The 17,522-nt window shown below is 33.5% G+C and overlaps 2 protein-coding genes across 2 annotated transcripts in view; both read right to left on the minus strand.

Annotated features, from left to right (window-relative positions):
• Nucleotides 1-2,549: 2,549 nt before the first annotated feature.
• LOC125194991 lies at nt 2,550-2,852 on the minus strand. The gene has a single exon (XM_048093203.1). The coding sequence runs from the start codon at nt 2,850-2,852 to the stop codon at nt 2,550-2,552; it is 303 nt and encodes a 100-aa protein (XP_047949160.1).
• Nucleotides 2,853-12,918: 10,066 nt separating this feature from the next.
• LOC125195002 (ATP-dependent zinc metalloprotease FTSH 7, chloroplastic-like) overlaps nt 12,919-17,522 on the minus strand; it is a 5,159-nt gene continuing 555 nt past the window's right edge. Inside the window, exons 2-14 of the mRNA XM_048093212.1 lie at nt 16,811-17,519; nt 16,225-16,290; nt 16,006-16,140; nt 15,799-15,864; nt 15,269-15,454; nt 15,099-15,185; nt 14,894-15,007; nt 14,669-14,793; nt 14,469-14,577; nt 14,186-14,311; nt 13,655-13,975; nt 13,435-13,558; nt 12,919-13,359 (exon numbers count right to left, since the gene is read on the minus strand). Of these exons, the coding sequence (XP_047949169.1) occupies nt 13,235-13,359; nt 13,435-13,558; nt 13,655-13,975; nt 14,186-14,311; nt 14,469-14,577; nt 14,669-14,793; nt 14,894-15,007; nt 15,099-15,185; nt 15,269-15,454; nt 15,799-15,864; nt 16,006-16,140; nt 16,225-16,290; nt 16,811-17,519 (2,293 nt within the window). The 3' untranslated portion in view covers nt 12,919-13,234. The remainder of the gene's footprint in view (nt 13,360-13,434; nt 13,559-13,654; nt 13,976-14,185; nt 14,312-14,468; nt 14,578-14,668; nt 14,794-14,893; nt 15,008-15,098; nt 15,186-15,268; nt 15,455-15,798; nt 15,865-16,005; nt 16,141-16,224; nt 16,291-16,810; nt 17,520-17,522) is intronic.

Raw genomic sequence — 17,522 nt, forward strand, 5'->3', positions numbered from 1 at the left:
AAAAGATTAATTCTTTATATTAGAGAAAAGACTAGACAAGGTTTGTGTTTGTGTTTGTGACAAAAAAATAGTACGGAAAGCTAAGGACAATTTCCACTCCGTGAGGGGCGGGGAACACCTGCATGTGACGTGCAATATTTGGCAAAATTTACCTAATCCTTCTTCTTTTCCTACTTGATTCTACAATTATTCAAATAAATGGTTCCCTCTATATAAATATAACATTTTAGCATATCAGATTTCTTTTTTGGAAAAGCAAATCATATAGTATGGTCCACTATGAAATGAGGCCAGTATTATAAAAAATCACTCCCCAACCAAGAAAATCATCATAAAAGGTTATCAATCTTTGGAACTTTTACAAATTTAAATGAAATCTTGTGAAATCATTCTAGTAAAATTTATGATGAATTTGTCAATCTTAAGATCTCCTGTTGCTCGAAAAGTACAAGCTTAAAAACCAACCACCATCAACCACATATGATGATTCGTCAATATGTACTAAGTACTATTGAAGAAATAAAAATATATAATAAATGATCACAAAGTTACTAATTTCAAACTATATATAATCGGGGCTTTCTCTCTAGCTCTCAATTAGATCTATCTTGTTCTTATTTGCTTCCTGGTGATCTAGTGGTAATTAAATTGCAGAGTTATGATTTTGTGATTAAAATATTGATTAAATGATTGTAAAATCCTTTATAGATCTAGATATCTAATGCACGATGGATATATGATTAAAGAAAAAATAAAGATGGATTTTATATTTAAAGTTGTCATATTCCCATGTCTAATTATTATGATGATAGCCCAATTGGTCATTTGCAATAAATGTATAAATATGTGGTCGGCAACTTGTAAATAGGTTATATTGATCACATCCACCATCTGTATGAGGCTACGCATGCATTTAATATGGTAGTAATAAAATTGTAAATCCTAAGAGACAAATATAATAAAATCCAATCATATGGACCACAACACAAACCTCACCTACCATGCCACATTGTCTTCCTAATTCACTCCATTATTTGTGTTTGTATGAATACTAGTATTCAAGTTTCTCATTTTATTATTTCGATTTCAATTTGGACTATAATTAAATTTTTATTAGATAAATGCTGGAGATCGATTTTCATACCAAATATTTGCTTTCTAATAATAATAATATTTCTTTTTATAAAAAGTAGTAGTACATCATACAAAGATCAGTATCAAATAAAAAGTAGGAGTATTATATTTATACTACATATTTATATTCGAAACATCCCCTCTATATTTTTTATGAGTATTAAATTATACTGGAAGACCATGCAACAGTTTTAATTTCTTTTGTTCATCAATATAACTATATAATAAACAAAATCACTATACATGAATATTCGCATCAATTAACATATACCGACATATATGGTCAGTCGAAAAAGTTTTAATTCGAACGTCATTTATTAATTTCTACTCAGAATATGACAATTTTATATTACACATTTTGTAATTGTCTAAACTGTATTTACTGTAAATTGTAGTACTTTTTTATTTTATGCTATAAAGCTTAGAACTGACGATCATAAAAGTTTAATCAGAAATTATCAAGAAGGTGTCCGAAACATCGAGATTCAAAAAATAATACTGTAATCAATTAATCGTAATACTATTAGTTATTAACTTCTGCGAGTTCATATAAAAATCAACTATCTTCGCCCACAATTAATTGACGGCAATTATTTTTTGAATCATCTGTAATAATTAAATTATTTTCTATGTATAATAAAAAAAATCGTTTTTCTATTAATAATATAACAATTATTTTAATAAAAAAAAATCGTTTTTCTATTAATAATATAACAATTATTTTAATATCTATTGCTTCATATCAATACCCTCAGTATGTATGTCGTTTCTAATTTTAGAAATTATTTTCTCTCTAAAAAAGTGAGATTTATTATTCACTAATAATACTTTAATTATTTTTTTTCTTCACCTGTCTTTCTCTTAGTTTATTAATATTAAAATTCATATCAAACTCATGCTGGTATAATGAATGAAGGTAGATATAGAAAATTAGAAACAACTAAACAAATATATAAACCCACGCACGTACGCAGTTATTCGCTTCTTATCATTTGTTTAGTTATAATTAAGTACCCCATAATCTTAATCTTACTATATTTACACGTGCCCGGCGGCCCGCATAAGATAATCAAAATTCTCTCTTAGAGGCATGAGTCGCTAATAAAAGAACTTAAAATAGAAATCTTAACGAAAATGTTTTTAATTAACTAGCACGCAAATATGCGAAAAATAAGAAACATGTATTCAGTTAATTACCATCTTATCAACATCAACAAATGATTTAAAATCGAAATACGTTATTATTTGACAATAAAAAACAAAATTCCAAATAATTTACACCAACCAATTTGCTAATTTGGACGAAAAACTAACTTAAAAGAAGAAATAAAAATCGCGAAGAACATAGAAATCTAATCAGGTAATCACAAGGAAATTGAATTAGGGTTTACGGTAGAGGGGGAAATCAATCAGATTCAGCTGGCGACCGAATTCGATCTCGGCAGCGTAGAGGAAGAATTGATGAAGTCTATGCAGTCATGTATGGCTTCAGCTCTCTGAGAATCGATGGGCGCGACGCTGGTTCTCGCCCTCTCCCTCTGCGGCGGCGGCGCCCTGGTGGTTATCCGCACGACCACGGCGACGAATTTTCCGCCGACTTGTTTGAGATATCTGACCGGAGAGATGAAATTGCAGGTTCTCATCGTGCAGCCTTTTCTCTGATTCACAGCTTTTTTTGCTGCGGAATTCTGCTTGCTCAGACTGCCTTTACCGGACATTCCAAACGCTCTGGCTATGCAAATTCAGCAGGCTCTGTTTTTGTCTGTGTGTGTGAGAGAGAGAAGCGTATAATGAGCTGAAATCAAGTTGGGGGTTAAATAGAGATGTTTGAGCGTTAACTACCGTGAATTATTTCTTTGAATTAAATTATGAGCACATTAATTACGGATGTTGTTAAATAAATTGAGACCACTATTTTTATACTCCATACTGAAATACTACGAACGACTTCTTTTGTTTAAAATTGAGTTTCATACTCTGTTATGACGTAGCAAGTGTTTTCTATTGACTTTTTCTTAGATGTGAATGAAACACAAAAAAGAGGAGTTTGCCTTTTTTTAAGTGATAATCATAATTTTTTTTTTGTTACAGACTCAATGTCCTACGTTGTGAGAACAACTGGTGTGGAATATATAGATTAAATGTGCAATCTCTTGTAATAGGTTAGTCTTTTGAGCTGAGTTTTCCTATTTGATCTGTATTATTGGCTCTTTCATTGAGAGCCCAAACGGCTTGGAGTGGTGGCCGGACAAAGAACTCGTTGTGACAAATGAATACGTTCGGGATCGACTCGGAAGGATGACTCACGGAGTGGTGGCCGGGAACATAACACGCCTTGACCAACGTGGCCGTGACCAACGAAAACTCGGAGTGGTAGCCCACAAAATGATGACCTGGCAAAAAACCAGTCGTGGCCAACGAGGACGTTGCCCCTTAAAGGAGGGTCGAATATTACGGGCTCAATGTCTCACATTGGTTGTGGGAACAACTGATGTGGGATATATAGATTAAATGAGCTCTTTCTCCTAACAGACTAGTCTTTTGGATTGAGTTTTTTTATCTTTTGGATTGAGTTTTTTTATTTGGTCTTATATCACTTTTACTAAAACAATGTTTGTAATTAATACACTAATTTGGGAAAGCTTTCACAAGAAAGAAGCTGCAAGGAAGCTTTATAAGCTTTTATGTGAGGGATCACAAAACTTGTTTGATCCTTCCTTATCAAACAGTAAAATTTCAGTCACAAGCTAGAAATAGTCAAAATTCAAAACCATCTTTCCATATGTATGAAATGTGTTTTACCTTCTTATTGTAAGTTGGGAATAGTGGGCTAGCATGTGATCACAGATGCACTGACCTAGTGTTGGATGCAACTCGAGCTCAAAGTGTGGAGACTCTATACCCTATGTAGCAATCATCTCTTCCTTCTTTTTTATTTTTCTTTTATAATCAAGGTTTATGAGTCTAACATCCCATCTGCCTATACATGCAAATTGCCCGAGTCACGGTTGAGGCGATGCACGCATGACTAGGACGCTTAGTGGTGTGTGTATCAGAATGCATATTTGGGAAAGTTTAACAGACTTCATAGGTGCTATTCATATTAACAATGTATGTTTCTTTTTTAGCATCCATATAAAAAAAAACTCCAAGGCTAAGAAGTTCTCAATGGGTGACCCCTTAGAAGTTTCATTGACAGCATGTGAGTGACAATAAAATACGCTGAAAATACTTGAGTCAGTTGAAAACCAAATTTAAGAGCGTGTGAATGATAATAAAATACGCTGAAAATACTTTGTGTTAGTTGAAAACCATTAATTTGGGAGAAAATGCTCCAACAAACACGTACACAAATCACTTTCACTTGCATCCCAAATCATACTCAACTTCAATCTTCTACTTTTATTATTTCAAATGAATTCCAATAATTTCAGTTTCAATCTAAATCAAAATATGTAAGTAGATGTTGATAATTATATTCGGGAAATGGCAGTGATCCGGCTAGACTGGAAAGTTGGAATGTCGAGACAAAAAGAAAAAAATGAAACGGAATAATAATTATGAAAATGATAAAAGAGAGGTTAAACTTAAAATTGTGGTATAATACTCTCTTAGTCCTACAAAAATAGGCACACTTCCCTTTTCCATCCAACCCAAAATAGCTCATTTCCATTTATGAAATTTTTTCCTCCACTCATTATCCATATATATAAATTTATTTCCAACTTATACCACTAAGGTCTATTGTTAAACACTGATAATAGTGTGAGTCTCACTACCACAGTATAACTACCCTCTTATTTCTCTTTCTTATTTTATAAATTATGCATTAATTCTTGTGGCATTCAAAATGTCTCTATTCTAATAAAATGGAGTAGTAAATAGAATTTAGGTGATATGAATGATTTGGACTACGGTGAAATATCATCGTGAAAAGAGTAAAGGTCAAAATTGGTCCTAAATATATAGCTAGAATATCAATTTGGTCCAAAACATCCACTTTTTGAAAATTGGGTCCAAAACATTTGAAACCGTTAACGAAGTGATCCTAAACATTTGACATCGTTGTCGAAGTGGTCATTTTCCGTAAAAAACTAACAGTCAACGCTAATTAATGATTTTTTAACTTAATTAATATACCAATGCATAATTAATTAAATAAAATTAAACATAAAATTAATAAAATGCTAAAAAATTCCAAAATCGACTATTTCTCCCTCTTTTTCCTTCTCTTCTAGCAATGGACGGCGACAACAATGGTGGGCGGCGATGATTTTGATCTCAGACAGCAGCAATGCGGAGAAACACACGATGACGACGATTTGTGGAAGAGCGGGCAGAGAGAGAAAGACGCGACGACGTTGAGCGCCGGAGAGAAGAAGAGAGAGATTCTGATTTAGGAAGAACGAAGGAGAGATGGAAGAGAAGGAAAAAGAGGGATAAATAGTCGATTTTGGAATTTCTTAGCATTTTATTAATTTTATATTTAATTTTGTTTAATTAATTATGCATTAGTATATTAATTAAATTAAAAAATCATTAATTAGGCGTTGACCGTTAGTTATTGACGGAAAAGGACCACTTTGACAACGATGTCAAATGTTTAGGACCACTTCGATAATGATTACAAATGTTTTGGACTCGATTTTTAAAAAGTGAATGTTTTGGACCAAATTGGTATTCTGACTATATGTTTAAGACCAATTTTGACCTTTAGTTTCGTGAAAAATAGAATTATGGAGTACTTTGGAGTTTGGAGTTTGAAGAGAGGCTAAATTATTCTTTACTGTAGATTGAAAAAAGTACAGTTAGACAGCACCGTAGAAAGGTTTGATGGAGACGTGTGAACAAATGCGGTAATTATTTCTCAGTCTAAACAACACTTTTGTTTTAATTGGAATGTTCTAATTAAAATAACATATTTTTAAATTAGAAATATTACTTTCTTTGTTTTTTCAAACTCTTTTATTTTATTCTCTCTATTTTATTTATAAAACAACACTATATAAATTTTATGGAGAATTAGAAATATTTCACTTGGGGACGAAGGGAGCATATTTTATTGTGGAAACGATATGACATCATTTCATAAGTTATATTTTGTCAGCCGAAACTTTCAGACAAAACTTTTTTTGCTTTGTGTCGTAGATTCCCATTTATTACAATTTTGTATATGTAACATAAAACTAATGTTGATAAACAAAACAAATATAAATATGTTGTGGAAAATATTGAATTATGTTTAACACAATTTGTAAACATAGAATTCCTTCCATAGGAACATGTACTTCTAGGCAGTCACTTTCTTACTACTAGTGCATGCCCCACACACTTTATCGGCGACAAAAAAAAGGAAAAATGAATCTAATATCAAGTTAATTTTTTTTAACTTACGAGTTATGTTTGTAAATTTATTTGTGATATACGAATAAATTCTATAATTCCTTTATAATGAATAAATAATAATAATAATAATAATAATAATAGCTATAACAATAGATCATTTTAATTAACGTTTATGTGTGAGTTCGAAATTCACAACAGATTTTCAAAATACTATGCGTTTAGAACTTTCTCACTTTCTAATTCCCCATTTGTGTAACTTTTAGCTTTCTTCTTTTCGGACATTACCTTTAATTATAGTTTTTTTTATCATTTGATCGTTTTAATTCATAATTAGTCAATTAGAATTATTATTTCATGAATCAGAGTGTACAGTTTTGTGGGAATAGTAATTCGCCCCCAAAATTTTGACACAATTTACTATTTCGGTTCGTCTCTGAAAATTTGACATACTTCACCTTTTACCATTTTTTGTGGACCCCACATTCTACTAACTCATTCATACTCACATTTTATTATAAAACTAATACTTTTAAAGTAGGACTCACATCCCACCAACTTTTTCAACTCATTTTCCATTACATTTTTTAAAACCCGTGTCGGGTCAAAGTGTGTCAAAATTTAGGGGACGGAGGTAGTATTTTATAACAACTCAGAACTTTGTAATAAATCTAATAAATTTGAGACAAAAGATTGTCATCTGGGTATGGCCCAATTCCATCTTCTCAGAAGTAGGGACAAGACAAGGTAAGGTTATGATCAATGAATTTGGCCAAAACGAGCCCTAATGATATATCTATGTTTCTCCTTCTTTTGTTCCTTATAATACCAACATCAACTGCCACAAAACAGTAATTCCACAAGTACTAAATAATTAAATATTGGCATTTGGCCCTTCTTTTGACATACTCACTCGTGAAATATTATTACAATATAATAAGATTCATGATAAAGTACACCAAATTGAAATTATATGAGACCACGTCATTATGAGAGGAGTTAATATTTAAGTAGTAGTAGTACTAATTCAAATTTTACAATAGGAATATCTCACACAATATTCTCTAATTACTGCATAAAATTTAAAATGATGGTAGAGTGCATCTTTACAAGGACTTTTAGTCTACAACTACTATTATTTATCAATCATTATCTCCTAGAGTAATGATGAAGATATTTAAAAATGGTTAATCATCTATGGTTTAATTTATGTGGACTTAGCAAGACACATATTTAGGGAATCAACCAATAAGTAAAGTACCAACTTTGGCCAAGCAAACAAGTATCAAATGGAGATAGCAATTATAGCCAATTAGGCCCCATGATAATCAACCACTTAATCAAGTAGTTAGGAAGATGGGGATTAATCTCTTGATTACAAGCAAAGCAAATACACTACCTACAAAGACACCTTTAGCCTTTTATTATCTCAGTGGGGCACATAAACAAATAAATTTAAGAAACATTGATGCTATCTTTATTTTCATATTTTAATTTATGTATTACTGTACTTATTTTTATATATCAGTCCATACAAAAAATACGAAAATAATCTATTGAATGAGGTAGAATTTTTAGAATGGTGTATATAATTTCTTATATATCCAAAATTTCAATCGATATAGCTAAGACTATTTATAAAGTTCACTCAACATATTATTGTTCAAGTCATTATAACCAAGATAGAAAATAGAGCTAGTTTATCTTTCGAAACATCCAAACATTTAAAAGCATTGTACTATGAAATTCGAATATATTTTGCAAAAGATAATAAAACATTGCAATTTAATGTAATAAAATTAAAAAGATATGGCCCGACGCATGGCATTTTATAACCAAAAATTGAAACTGAAATTTGGAAAAGTTCAAAGAGAGAAAATTACAAAGGGTGGAAATGGGACCGATCAATAGAAAAAGTTGCAAAGGGAAAAATAGGAAAGTGTGTCTGAAAAGGGAGAAAAAAGTGAATTTAGAGTATAATGGGAATCTGTAATTTTATATAACAATGTTTGTGATCATCCTAGGGAATTGTATATTTTGTAGCATACTACCTTTCGGCAACTGAGAGATGTCACCAACTTAAAGAATGCGAAAAAGTTTTTCGATCATAATATAAACAATCACTGTGTAGTTTGTAATTCAATAAATAAAATACTTTTTCTATTAGTATATCATAGCGTTTCTTTTGAATAAGTGGAAAAAAAAGCAGGAAAGAAACAACTAAAAAAAATGAGTAGAACTAAACTACGGTGAAACGGAGCAAATAATAAAATAATACTGTTAAATATTAGAGAGAAAATTATATAGTATGAAATATTTGAAAGAAAAATATTGTATATTCAACTAGTATTTTATTACTATTAACTAGCGTAAAGAAGTAAGAGTATATGGCGAACCATCTTCCAATTACTAACATGCTTGAAGGCTCTACAGATGTCATTTGAAAGTGAACATGGCCACCGCCAAAATGTCAGCTTCACTCGATCTGTTGTCAATCTGCCTCATTTCATTATTGAAGAGGCTTCAGACATATAGTCCACTGATGTGGCGGCTCCGTACCTCCAGAGGTCATTTCGGGTTCATGGGCGAAGGGGAAAGACAAAGCGAAGGTGAAAGCATCCCATGAGAAGGGAAAAAATATACTCCCCCGGAGGAGACAATGGCGGTGGCCTGGTGCTACGTTGACGTGTCTGAAGATATGGATATAGGAAACCGGCAGACGATTGTGGTGGCATGGTGCTATGTTATTTTATTGTAGTGTTTTTAACAAAATTTATTTAATCTATGCAATTTACTAGTTTTAGAATTCTAAATTAAAAATGAAAAGATATAAATTAAAATGAGTAAATTAAGTTATTGCGAGGCTGGCCTTATTGCGAAATGTTATATGGCTGAAATGATGTTGATATGTCAAAGAAAATAGGATTGTAAAACTAAAAATGGGCTGGAATCATAGTTTTGTTTTGCCAATGCCTATAGAAGTTTTTTTATGCGAGTGAGTACATTTTGGGAAAGTTTTAAGCATCTTCCCAAAAGTGACATATACGAATTAGGTAAATTCCGTTTAAAAAAAGAATTAGAACTTTAATCATTAATTGCTCTACTTTCTACTAACTGATGCAAATTAATTAGAGAATTATCATTAGTCTAGCATAGAACGAAATAAAATATCACACTCAATCAAAGTATGATATAGACAATTTATTCTATTTGTTTTTTTTCCTTCGCCAATGCTTCCACAGTTCCACTCCTTATTTCTTACTTTGTTTGCTATATATATATATATATATATATATATATATATATATTTAAAAACTAATTTTCTAATTCTATATATACATTGTGAAAGATTTATATGGACAACTATTATTAAAAAAATGAATAATTTTGTTATTGAAATGACAAAAAATTCGTTGTCTAAGGGAAGTGGCCAATTTATTTTCTGTAAAAAATTTTATTGTTGGAACATAATATGCTAAATGCCAAAACTGAAGTCTATTATTGCAATTTGCAAAGTGTAACAACATGAGCAAATATAACTCCCTCCGTCAAAAAAAAGACAATTAGGACGACACCAAAATTAATTCATAATTAATAAAGTAAAGAGAAGAGAAGATGAGTAGTTAAAATAGTGGATAGTGGAATTCGTTTTAATATTAATGTTTAACGGTGATGGGTTTGAGAGAACTTTTCAAAAATAAAAATGTGATATTTTTATATGATGGATGAAAAAAGAAGTGTCCTTATAAATATAATGAAAAGTAATGTGGAAAACAAGTTCACAGACCTTAAATTTGCAAGGTGTCATACTTCCTCAAAAGAGACACGAGACATCCCCATGTTATGAATAAATATGGGAGGGTGCATCCGCTTATAATACATCCACATCGTCGTCTCATACGTCAAAAAACAAAGATATAACTGAAATCAACCAAGATTTAAAAAAATAAAAATAAAAACAAAACGGAATTTTGGATATGGGTAGCTAACATATAGTAGTATTACGTTAAGTGTGATCCGTTGCTAAACCTTTTTTAAATTGCTAACTTGCTAACAAATCAACATAAATGTCAACTCACATTAAAATGTCAACACATATTTGTGTTGACATTTTAATAAACTGTGTTAACATTTAAATATCAATGTCAACATAATGTATTAAAATATCAACTTAAGTTTATGTTGACATTTCAGCATCATCGTGTTGACATTTTTTAATACATTGCATTGATTAGTTAGCAAATTAGCAACTTAAGAAAAGTCAGCAACGGATCACACTCCGGTATTATATACTCCATGTCTTTAACTAAAGTTCACATATTTGGTTGGATTTGTCTGAAAAAATGATTGGATGGTTGGGGACCAGTTTGCTTATAGTATCCAACCACGACCTTTGCTTTTTGTTTGCATACATAATTAAGTTTTATTTATAATTTCTGTATTAATACACGTAACAGAAATAATCATATTAGTTTGGTCACGACTCAGGACTCACTAGTAGAGAAGTCAAACATGATCTAACACGTCAAAATGCATGTGTTTTGGACCCGGGCCATATGAGCAACCTTACCTGTGAAAATTCAATCAAACAATTTTCTGCCAATTGGCCCAATGGGCTTGATCACTGCCCCATAGATGGAAAAGAAATGTTCGATCTATGTAGCATATGAAAATTCAATAAATCAATTTTCTCTCGATTAGGGATATCAATCAGGTCAGTCCAATAAATTTCAAATTATTTCTAATTGGATTGCAGCATAATCAGGGGCGGGCTAGTAAATAATAGTTTTTAGGGTAAAAATTTTCAATTTTAAAGTTAAGGTTTCAGGCTAACCAAAGGGCTAATCAGATTGCTAGCGGTAAAAATTAACATATGATCAATTCAATGTATAATAATGAAAATAGTCAAATTTATAGAATCTAAAAAAATTAGGTATAATAACTTTGATATATATACTTAAATTCCAACCAGATTAAATACTAATAAAAAATATGGCATAGAATCAGAATGATAATTTGATAAATCTGGAGTTGTTGAATAGTTAAACATATAAGAATAGATTGTGATGGAGGGGAGTGATCAATTGCTAACTCATCATTTAATTGCTATATACAACTAATTTAAAGCCATAGGATTTTAGAAAACGTGTGGTCTACAATTTGCTACGTGTAATTTTCATTTTTATTAATAAAATAAAAAAAGATAAAAAAAAAAAACTCCAAATGAAGGTTTTGGATGAAAATGTTAATATAGTGTTTCGAAAACATCAACACAAAGCTTTGAGAATGTCAACACAATGCTTTAAGAATGTTAACCCATTGCTTATATTGACATTCTACGTGTATTACATTGACATATTTTATATAGTATGTTGACATTTCTGCTTGTACGAAAAAATTTAAAAAATTCAATTTTTTTTTAAAATTTTGACGTCGGAACATATGCATGTAAGATATCGTTGGAATCCTTATGAAATTATCTTTAATTTGATATATGTTATATGAATTTAAAGTTTTGGGATTTCTTTTAAAAGTTAGTTATAACTAAACATGTAGTTAATTGACATTAATACCCCTATTGATATTTTTTGGAATTAATCCTATGGCCTTATTGACGTTTTTCGTTGATCGTATTGACATTTAGGGATTAATGATCTAAGCCCTTAATTTGAATATCTAATGGCTATTATTTAGTTGTAGTTAGCAATTAAGTTATGAGTTAGCAATATAACACTCCTCTTGTGATGGATATGACACTAAACATTTAATTTAAAATTTTAAAAAATTTCAAAGCATGTTTTAGAATTCAAAATGTTTATTATAGTGAATTTGATCTTTCCAATTCAATCATCTATTATTATATGAAAACAATATAATTATAAACTAAAAGCATAACTTAGTTATAGTATATTGGATTTCCATTGATGAATGCTTCTGACTTGCATCCGACTCTCTCCCTCAACCATAACAGCATTAGCTATTACTCCATCCGTCCTTTAAAAATATTCACCCTTTCTTTTTTAGTTCGTCTCATAAGAATATGCATTTTCTAATTTTGAAAAGTTTTAATACTTTATTGAGGTAAGACTTATTTTCCACTAATAACACTTTTAATTATTTTTTCTTTTGACCTCTCTTTTTACTTTATCAATTTTGCGTGAAAACTTGTGCCGAACCCAATGTGCATATTCTTTGAGGATGGAGGGAATATTTCGAAGATTCTGCCTATATTTTATGTTAGAAATGTCAATTTTTTATCCATTCTTGCTTTATTCTTCAAATTTTGCTATAATACCTAATGTATGTAGCCACATTTTTTACTGCTAAAGTGATGTTTGTTTCTACTCCAGGCTATATCTGTATCCTACTTATAATCGAGAGAGAGATACCTACACATTTACTTATAAACAATTGTTTCTATAAGTGGAGCAGAGAGTGATGTATACAAAAGATACTAGTATAGAATGCAAGTTAGCCAATTTACATAACAAACTGCCACTTTGTGCATCAATAAAGTTAAAGAGGCAATTTTCCTTTAATAGTACGAGTCTTTCTGTATCAATGGCCATCCTTCAAACATGTATTTTCCAGTAAGACTGTACAAATTAGCTATATCGGATGTTATAGCTATACAGAGCCGCGAAAGTAGAGCGTCGACCACCAAGTTCTGCTACCTGTCTTTCGCCTCCTCCATTCGAGCATTTTGGCTTTTCAAAACACCGCGAAAATGTACGGGAGTGGATGTAATTGTTCATCATCAAGATCCCGATTGCAGTGGGAGAAGAGACCTCTGCTTTCCTCTGATGAAGAATGTGAGCTCGGCAGGGGCAACCACCATTTTTAACCATTCTTGCAGCTCTTCGCCTTCTACTTTCTCATTTTCTAAAATCGTATTTTTATGTCAAAAATTGGGAATTAGATGGGGGTAGTTATCAGAGAGCATTTCATTGGCAATACCTTCGAGGTGGGCGCCCAGACCCTCCAAGATTGTAGGATTTGCACGAACAACGGAGAGCGCCACGTCAAGTGCTGATTGCAGCAAGGCTGTAACCTCTCTTTGAACAAGATCAACAAGGGGGCCCTATCAAATTGAAAAAATAATGCAATCAATATTTGGAACATGAAAGCAAAGATAATTGACTAACAAAGAGACATAACGGAAAGTGCAGAGTAATACTTGTTCCCTTCCCCACGGTGATCCACCAGAGTCATCCATTCCGCCACCAGAAAGAGTTGCCAATGAGACGGGGCCTACAGCTTCGTTGAGGCCATACTCGGCCACCGCCTTATATGCCATATCGGTTGCTCGTCGAATGTCATCAAGTGCACCTGTTGATACACGCCCAGAGTAAATAAACTCTTCTGCTGCACGTCCGCCAAGTAGAGTGACAAGTCTCCCCCGCAGCTCATCAATGAAGAGCAAATACCTATCTTCAGTGGTTGGAGGGGTGTATGTAAACCCCAGGGCACCTCCGGATCTTGGCAATATGCTCAGCTTCTGATGAAACCAAAACAATTGACAAAATTAATCATGTTACTGTTCTCATGCCTGTTACCATACTCTATTTCTCCATGTCACAGCAGCAGCAGCAATACATTGACAGTATGGTTAAGAGCATTAATCAGCTCAACTTTTTCCAAAACAGTCGACCCTAAACGACCGACTCTGGAGGAAAACTTGCAAGAGCGAATGCCACAAAGTTATTACCTCAACCCGAGGTTGTCCAGAAAGAAGATTTGCAACAGCGGTTCCGACCACTGCATGACCAGCTTCATGGCGTGCAACAACAGCTTTCTCACTGCCCTGCAACTTGGTTGTCTTCTTTTCAATACCCTGCAGCATAGTTCAAACTATCAAAGAGACATACAAAACCAAAATGAAGCATGTGACAACAATTCCTAGGTAACATGTTAACTTGGTTTGCAATGATTCGCTCACTGGTAAGAATGGAAACTGCCCTTTAAGAAAGGAAAAGGGAGTGCATATTTACCGCTATCGATCGCTCAACCGCTTGGATGAAATCATTTTTTTCAACCAAGGATTTATCACTCCTTCCTGCCAATAAAGCAGCTTCATTTACCAAATTTGCAAGATCTGCCCTGCACAATATCCAAAAGATGGCAAAATAAAACTTCAGTAAAGTCTTTTAACGTGAACAAAATGAATCAGGAATTCTGATTAAATACAGACCCAGTAAATCCCGTGGTCATTGAAGCAATATCAGCAAGATTAACATCTTTGCCCAGAGGAAGTTCTTTCTTGGAAACATGGACATCCAAGATAGCTTCTCTTCCAGCCCGATCAGGTGTTTCAACCTAATGACCAAATTATGCATCTTATTATACAGACAACTGGAAATGCCTAAAACTGTACCATTCTTAAAATCGAAAGCTATAAAAACAAATATCTAGTTACCGTAACAACTCGATCAAATCTACCGGGCCGACGTAGTGCAGGATCTAGAACATCTGCTCTATTAGTTGCTCCGAGTACAATCACTGCTGAATTACTATCAAATCCATCCATTTCCTGCAGTACTTCTCTAGTAAGTGTATTTCAGCTCAGCAGAATGTCAAAAGTGTTTCAGAAACAAAAAGAAGGCTAGATTTCAGAGCCTTACAGTGAGAAGCTGGTTTAAGGTCTGCTCACGCTCATCGTTACTCACAATACGGAATCTACCGTCACGGCTCTTGGCTACAGCATCTATCTACATATCAAGGAACTTGTAATCAGAAACTTGTAACTGATCATTCAATCGAGAAGGAGCAACTAGGGAGAGTAAGGAGGAACCTCATCTATGAATATTATGGATGGAGCCTCCTTCTTTGCCCTAGCAAAAAGATCTCTTACACGAGATGCCCCCATACCAACATACAGCTCTACAAATTCACTTGCAGAACAGCTGATGAAAGGGACATCAGCCTCCCCAGCAACAGCTTTTGCTAAAAGTGTTTTACCTGTTCCTGGTAGACCAACCTGTAGACAAATGGGGATTTGATTTCCACTTGATTCAATCATTTTGATGCATGGAAAATCATTTACAAAAAAGGAAAAGTTTTAGCTAATTATACAGATAATTAAAGTAAATTGAAACTTAACAATCTATTTCATTACAAATCTAATGAATCTCCAGATAGTATATATCTATGAAATATTTTTTTGAAGACAGAAAGCAAGTTTCTGCTAAATTGCTCAACAAAGGAAGTAGTATATTTCCATAATATATCTACAAGCTATCTCCAGTAAATATTGACACCCAATCTCAGTTTTCATTCATGTTTGAGATTTTATATTTGCTACCAGAGTAGAAGAAAACTCACCAAGAGAACACCTCTAGGAGGGCGTGCACCAAGTTTTATATACTTATCTGGATTCCTGAGAAATTCCTGGACAAAGAAAACAAGAATTTTGAACAATAAACCATTTGAGTCCTCTCTACAAGGCTAAATTGCCAAAGTGAAAACCTACTGGAATCTGGATTAGCATGATTTACATAGGATTATATTTTTATGGAAAGTATAACATACCACAATCTCTTCCAACTCCTCCTTTGCCTCATCAACACCAGCAACATCAGCAAATGTAACAGTTTCCCCTTGTTCGGAAACTTTGGCTCCCCCGGAATTTCCAGATTTTCGGTTCCTAAGCTGCCCTGGTGTATGCTGTATTTTTGGAGGCAAGTTTTAACCTGTGCCCATTATTTTTTTTTTTCTGGAACAACATATAAGCAGCATGATTATTCTTACCTGAGAAAAGCTTACAGGGAACCGATGAAGAAGCCCTGCCAGCACTGCGACATAGAATAAAGCTATCTGTAAAACAGAAAAAGGAAAGAGCAGAATTAAATCTCATAAGTAGAATATCTATGTGAAGGGTGATGGCATAAAACAAACAGAAATTATGGAGCACATAATCTTATTTTATTTTTCTGTGGCCTTACTCGATCCTGATGATCACCAACAAAAAAACAATACTTTTTGGGTTTATAATATATTTTGAAACTAAAGATATGACAAAATTTAGCAAAGTAAGCCATATGGAGTTTCACTTCAGCAACCACATTTACTACTTGCGAATTGTAAGCAGTACATAGGACCCAATCAGCTATCAAGTTTTTTAAGCATTAGAAAAAATCGAAATTTATATCAGAAGAAGCTAAGGAGTATTCAAGGTATAGAAGGAGCACCATTTTCCATACCTAAAAACACCTTGCATCACAATAATTTTTCAAAAAGATTGGAACTTTATTGTCATAGATATTCAGAATCATGTAGAAAAAACCTCTCCACATTTGGCAGCAAAAAAGTAAAAGCAAATCTAACACCAACTCACCAATGCAGAATTCAAGAATCCACCAGACCTCTTATCCGGAGACCCAAACTCCACATCATTCTCTAACATCTTCTCATACGGCGTCTTGATGTCAACAGGCCTCGTGGTGGTGTACACTACTCTCTTCGTGGGAGTCACAGACTTCAACAAAGAATCAGAGTCCTGAAACTTACTATTCACCTCAGCAACCCCACTCTCCACAGCCCCACTCTCCATCTTCAACTTAAACATGATGTGCACACCATCAACCTCCACCTTCTGCACCTGATTCCCATTTATCTTACTCAGAAACTCACTGTACGGCACATTAACAAAAGTGGTAGGCGTCCTCGGCTCCGAGCCCGGTAGCGGAATCCCAGGCCTCAGCAATCTCATCACAAACATCACAATCCCCAATTGAATGAGCAAAACCCCCATCTCCTGAGCCTGAATTATCGGCTGCCACTTCCACTTATTACCATTATTCCCCCACCAATTATTCTTCCCCTGCTTCTCCCTCCGGCCTGAGCCCGAAGCAGGCTTCTTCGGACTCTCCGGCCCCGTAGTCCCCGCCTCGGGCTTCTCAGCCGAATCAGTGTCGTGCTCGCGCGGGCTGTTGGCGTAGATTTTCGTAAACTTATGATTCCGTAGAAAATAGCCTTGCAGCTTGGAAACCCTAGGCTGCGGCTGCAGAAGGAAAGGCGACGACGACGTATCGTTGTGGAGACGGCTC

Source organism: Salvia hispanica, chromosome 1 (genome assembly GCF_023119035.1).
Source record: "Salvia hispanica cultivar TCC Black 2014 chromosome 1, UniMelb_Shisp_WGS_1.0, whole genome shotgun sequence".
Lineage (NCBI taxonomy): Eukaryota > Viridiplantae > Streptophyta > Magnoliopsida > Lamiales > Lamiaceae > Salvia > Salvia hispanica.

Coding starts and splice junctions, on each gene's coding strand:
- LOC125194991 (XM_048093203.1), bottom strand. CDS start 2,852: ATGTCCGGTAAAGGCAGTCTGAGCAAGCAGAATTCCGCAGCAAAAAAA.